Here is a 6,718-nt window from a genome sequence, read left to right on the forward strand (position 1 = left end):
ATAGTATTAAAAAATGGTAAGCTAAACTCAAGAAACTGCAAAAATAACTTTGTACAAGGATCGTTAAGTATCTGTAAAATGTTTTCTGCAGATAATAGATCATTATTTGCTACACAGTCGGTAAAAAAATAACTGTAGTGCTGAATATCGCTCTAAAATTCTACAAACCACACTATGTACCGATAGCCACCGAGTTTGCGATGGACGCAGGATTTTATGAATTTTAACGCCACAAAATTTTTGAAATTCTGCATACTCGGCAATCCTTTTAGGGCTAGAACCAAAATAATTGTATATGTCTCTGGTAAGATCTTCCACAAACCTCGGCAATTTTTCACATGAATAAGAAGCGCATAAATGAAAAGAATGGCATATGCATTTCATAACAAATAATGAGGATATATCACGTTTTAATAATGTCATTAATGAATTTTTAGAGCCAAACATAACATTGGCACCATCCGATGCAAACCCTATTAAGTTATCCTTATATGGAATTTCATTTTCATTAAAAAATGTTATTACATGATTATATAATGTCACTGCATCCGCCCCAGTAAATCTAATGAGACCCAAAAAAATATCCTGAATATCATTATTGTCATTAACATACCTAACCACTAAACATAAATGTTTTATTGTACTTCTATCTGTTGATTCGTCCACAATCAAAGAAAATTTCTTTCTTCGTAATTCTTGACAAGTTGATTGAAAACTTTGACGTCCTAAAACATTTTTCACTATCGCTGATGTCTTTGTCCGACTACATGCTAGTCCCTCAGCAATTTTAGAATCGGGACAAATTTTTTTAATTAAATTTGGGAGATGTTCAATAACGGTAAATGGTAAATTATGTTCTGCGGTAAATGCTGCCAAACGTATTTCCGCTAAAACATGAATCTGTTTAATACCTTGAAAAATATACCGTTTGTAGTAAATAAGTATGACTTACCTTCTTTTATTTCTTCATCTTGTGTTTTAGAAGATATACCCGTTTTCATAAAACAAGTAATTGGTCTCTGTGTAGCAATAGCCTTACATTTTTCTTTGTGAATATTTGTATTAGAATGTTTAATAATTAAATCCTTTCCATTTTTTATATTAATGTCTTTATTACAACTTTTACAAAATGCAAGTTCACCTTTGGTACTCTTTTTCAACCATCCTACAAACTCTGGTAATTTTTCCCATTCTTCTTTATACTTTTGGAAATATTTAATTTTCTTCATTTTCGGTTCACGACTTTCACTCTCATTTGATGACATGTTTAATTTAATATTAATTAAAGTCAAGTTTAATTTTTACTCTGCTTGAATAAAGCCAAAATAAAACCGAAAGATAACTGATAACTATAAACAATATCCTTTCAAGACAAGTTAAATAGTTTCATACTACATAAATAGGGTATTCCCATGTATAAATGTCATAGGAAATTAGGCGACAGAGTAGGATTTGCACGTGGTAATAATGATATCGAGTAGGTATATAGTATATCGAATAAACATGACATATTATGTTTCTTCATAATCGCATTTTTATTTTATCTCACATAGAAAGATGTAATAAAAATTTACGACTTCCCGTCTTCACTACTGATAAGAATTGCTGTGTAAAAATCTAAAATATTTACATTGCACTAATTTGACTTATAAATAAACCTTTTAAGAACTGAAAAAAATCTAGAGGACCAATAAATAAATAAATCAATGTATGATAGAAAAATAATAGGATTTGGGTTTTAAATTCAGCAAAATATGTTTATACGAGACGAGAAGAACCCTATCTGCATAAATATGTTACATCATCCTAGTTATGTTATTATTTCAATATTTTGTTTAGTTAGACTACATCCGAGATATACATCCACATCCACGTCCCACATTGATGTTTTGATGCGTCAGCGGAATACTTACCAATAGTTTTAAGAAAGAATTTGTTTGTTTGTATTATCGTTTGTACATATGTACTATTGTTTATATATCAGCTGAAAACTTCTTAGAAATAATATAATAATGTCTAATAAATTTGTACATTTTCCTTCGGAAGTTTTATCACTTTCTCCACCGAATACATTTATAAAAAATAAAAATCAATTATTACACAATACAAACAAAAATTAAAATAGTACAATAATATAATAATAAAAATCGGTAGATGAGGTTACAAAATCGGTAGATTACTTCCTAAATCGGTAGATCTACCGAAAAATCGGTAGTTTTGGCATCGCTGATCCCATAGGGGCACGCCAACGCCGAACCAGCAGATAATATCATAGCACACAGTGTTGCCAGGTGACATGAACCATTTTGCGGTAGGGCTAACTTGAAAAAACGGTAGAAAACGGTAGAAATACCATAAAGATGTCAAATTTGTTGTTTTTTATATTATCTAATGCCAATGTTCTATGTAAATGCCTTTTTTAACAGTACATTCATTTATAATTTATTTTCACCAGAAAATACATACAATGTTTTTAAAAACATAATTTTTATTAAAAAATTAACCTAAATAAACTTCAAAAACATTAACTGAAATCAAAACTAAACCTAAAAATATGGTAAAACAAAACACAACACTGAATTATAAAAAATCAACCATTAGATCTCGTCAATGTCCGAGTTCTGCTCGTAAATGTTTTTATTAAGAAGTTTTCCCATATCATTTTCTACCTTAAAATTATAGCAACTTTCGTCGGAGCCAACTATTCTCTTGCTATGTAGTAGTGTCTCAATAGGCTTTGTGCTTAATGTATTTCTCTGCTTATTTTTTAATGTATTGACAACCGAAAAATTCTTTCTATATTTGCACTCGAATGCGGTAAGGTCAATACATTAAAAACAAGTAGTAGGGATAAATTGGGGAACATATTTAGTCCACTACCATAATTCATTTCACTTACTTGACTCCAAAATGCTAGTATATCATTAGATTCAGGCAACTCAGTGTTTCGTAAAAGTCTCCACGTGTTGGGGTAAATCGCTTGTTTTGATAACTCGCTTGCGTAAAACTGATACACTAGTAGACTTTATTTTTATTAAAAGAAACTTACAAAAATCTCATTACAAAAATTATTTTTACGCTCAAAATTAAATCTGTTTCTAACTTCATGGTCTTCTTCTTTTTTCATCTGCTGTCACTTCTCAACAAAAGATGTGGACAACTGCGCCCACTCTCACCGCAACTGCACTTATGTTTTAATTCTCCGTAACATACCGGCCGCCTTGAAACGTGTTAACACTTTCAACTATGTCCTGTGCTTCATTCGGTAATATACAAAGTTTTGATACGGGTCGTACATAAACATTTTTTGTTTTATGCGGACTGTTATCACTCGCACTACTCCATCAGTTCCTGGATGAACTTGTTCGATCTTAGCCATTGGCCAACTTAGGGTTGGAGTCTGTTCATCTATCACTAGGACAATATCTCCTGGTTGGATGGTCCTCTCGGAATGTTATTTCCACTTGCTTCTGATTTGTAGTTCAGCAAGATATTATCTCTTCCATCTTCTCCAAAAATGCTGGAGAATTTTTTGAGATCTCTCGAAACGCTTGAGACGATTTTCTGGTATATGACTGACATCTCTGTTTGGCAGCGAAACTAAACTTCTTCCCAGAAGAAGGTGAGCGGGAGTCAAAGGATTTAACTGATCAGGAGAGGATGTTATAGAGCATAAAGGACGTGAATTAAGAATTGATTCGACTTGAACCAGTACTGTGTGAAATTCTTCTAGATTTAAATGTGCTTCTCCCACAACCCCCTTAAAATGAAATTTAAAACTCTTAACCCCAGCTTCCCAGATCCTTCCGAAATTTGGCGCTCTGGAAGGTATGAAATGCCAATCTATTCCTTGCTCGGTGAAGTAACTATTGAATTCTTCCGATATCGCTTGATTTTTGAGAAAGTTATTAAGACTTTGTAGTTTCTTTTTTGCACCTACATATGTTTTTCCATTATCTGAATAAACCTTACTTGGTTTTCCACGTCTGCTCACAAATGGTCTAAAAGCAGCTAGAAAACAAGCAGTGGTTAGATCAGATGTAACCTCTAGGTGCACAGGCTTTGTCGATAAACATACAAATATACATACATAGCTTTTTATTAATTTAGAACCTCTAGTCAATCGATCTTTTAACAAAAACGGACCAGCGAAATCCGTTCCTATATTAATGAAAGGTAAATATTGGGTTATTCGTGTAGCTGGTAATTCTTCCATAATGTAATTACCAGGTATAGGTTTTGCTCTAATGCATGAGATACAGTTTCTGCCAATTCCCTTGCCAATTTACGTCCTAATATTGGCCAAAAGCTTTCTCGAATCGAAGCCAACAACATAGTTGGCCCACAATACATCAATCGTTGATGCTCAGATTTTAAAATTAAACGTGTTAGTAGGTACATGTTTAGATGACAAAATTATTGGATATTTTTTATCGTATTCGTAGGTTCACTTCTGCAACTGGCCATCCACTCGGATAATACTATTGTTACATTAAATTTTGACCCAAAACCGTAAACATATTTATTACTAATATTCTCATTCATTCACGTATTTTCTAGGTAATACCTACCTGACACACGATGGGTCCCCCTCCGCTATAAAAACAACAATCGAACTTTCTGGAGACGAGTCGATGTAAAAATACCAGTTTTGAAACCATTCGCTGCTCTGTCTAGTAAAGAAGGCCATCGACTTTTCTAGTCTAACGGTATTGGGTATATAACAGGACCTTTTTGGAGAAAACGGACAGTCAGAAAAAAAGATCGCGCGCGTATCAAATGTAACGTCCGTATAGATAAATTATGTAATTATTAGTCAAATAAATTGTTGTACAGTGGTTTAATAAATTGATATAAATGATCGCGTTTTAGTAAATTAAAATAAGCAATAAATTAAAATTAATAAAGACATAACAATGGTGTCAGAAGTGGACTCGAAAATAAATTAGACTTATAATAATATAACAAGTGAATCTTTTTAAATTTTGAAAATGACGACGATTTATGAGCTCACAGTGACGAATTTAAGAAGTCATCTGGAGGACAGAGAATTAGCTTCTACCGAAAAAAGGCTGAGTTATTCCAACAACTAAAGAACGCTTTGGAGGAAGATGGGTTTAATCCAGAAAAGTATATATTTGAAGATAAACATGATGCTGTCATCTCGTCGATTTCGAAATTAGAGAACAAAGTTTCTGACGATATTTCGAAAGTTTCCTCTGATGTGGCCAAAGTTTCTGGTGACATCGCATCATTGGAGAACAAAGTTTTGGGCGATATTTCGAAAGTTTCCGGCGACATCGCTTCGTTAGAAAACAAAGTTTCTAACGAGATTTCTTCTCTGGAAAGTAAAGTTTCTGCTAACATCTCTAAAATCACTTCTGAGATCTCTGCCCTCGACGATAGAATGTCTTCGTTAAAAGACCAAGTTGCTGCCGATATGTTGACCTTCGAAGAAAAGATATGGAAAGAGATGAAAGGAAGATGGAGGAAACAGGGACAGCAGAGAGGGGAAACAATCCAATTACAGTAGAGACAAAAGAAGAAGAGACGAAATGTAAGTTGGAAACACGGCCGAAATTAGAAGGAAGTGGAGGTTCTGTTCATGTGAAAGTCCCAACTTTCGATGGAAAATCGTCATGGAACAACTACATGGCCGTTCAAACGTTTATTGATGATCTTCGTGATCATGAAATGCAGAGAATGCCGCCCTCGAATACGACTCAGCTACGCAGGCCTCTGGCGGGTACAGTAAAGTTAGGACTGTAAAAGAGGAAGGAGATGAAGATAAACTGGACTACCTCGTTAATATGATGAAAAGTATGACATACAAGAAAACGAAGACTATAAGATGCTGGAATTGTGGCGAAATAGGACACGTACGAAGTTCATGTAAGCACCCTAGGTACGATGCCAATCAAGAAACTCACCATTAGGGAAACTAGAACGGGTCGGCCTTAGGGGGGCAGCTTCGACCCGGAACTTTTCCAAAGACCCTCTCATACTAATAGCTTCTTTGAAATGTTGTGAAGATAGTGTATATGTTGATGGAGAAATAAATGGTAAAAGGCATACGTTGTTGGTTGATACCGGAGCGACCAGAACCATCATACGCCAGATAGTTATAAACAGCCGTAAGAAACTGTTATCAACAAGGTTGCGACTTTGGACCACTACAGGTGAAAATCCAACATTTATGGAGAAATCCAGGTACAATTGGGAATTGGAGCAGAAAAGTTCGTCCATACTGTTATAGTTGCTGACATCGAAGAGTATGTTATATTAGGCATGGACGTAATGAATATGCATGGATTCCAATTGGATTTTAAGAATAAGGTAATCAAAGTTGGCCACGAAGAGGTATTTCTTCATCCACATAATGACAACACTGTGCAAGCAGCCATTACAGAAGATACAGTCGTGCCTGCGAGAAGCGAAACGATCATAGTAGCGCGGCTACAGGGAATTGTGGACGAGGGGACACCCGTTATGATGGAGCCTTGGAACCATGATGACAAGGTTGGCCGTGGAATCATAATTGGAAAGGAATTGGTGACTTCGGCTAAAGAAATTCCTGTGAGATGACTTATCAATATCAATGACTACCCAGTGACCATCAAGAAAGAGACAATAGTAGGAACTTGTGTACCTGTGGCATCCATAATCCGTCAGGCGACAACATCTGATAATGCCAACGACAAATTCGACCAAATGGTTG

The 6,718-nt window shown here is 34.8% G+C and overlaps 1 protein-coding gene across 1 annotated transcript; it reads right to left on the reverse strand.

Annotated features, from left to right (window-relative positions):
• Window positions 1-3,493: 3,493 nt before the first annotated feature.
• On the reverse strand, window positions 3,494-4,216 carry LOC140451060 (uncharacterized). Its single transcript, XM_072544778.1, has one exon. The coding sequence runs from the start codon at window positions 4,214-4,216 to the stop codon at window positions 3,494-3,496; it is 723 nt and encodes a 240-aa protein (XP_072400879.1).
• Window positions 4,217-6,718: the final 2,502 nt, after the last annotated feature.

The sequence above is a fragment of the Diabrotica undecimpunctata genome, chromosome 9 (genome assembly GCF_040954645.1).
Source record: "Diabrotica undecimpunctata isolate CICGRU chromosome 9, icDiaUnde3, whole genome shotgun sequence".
NCBI lineage: Eukaryota > Metazoa > Arthropoda > Insecta > Coleoptera > Chrysomelidae > Diabrotica > Diabrotica undecimpunctata.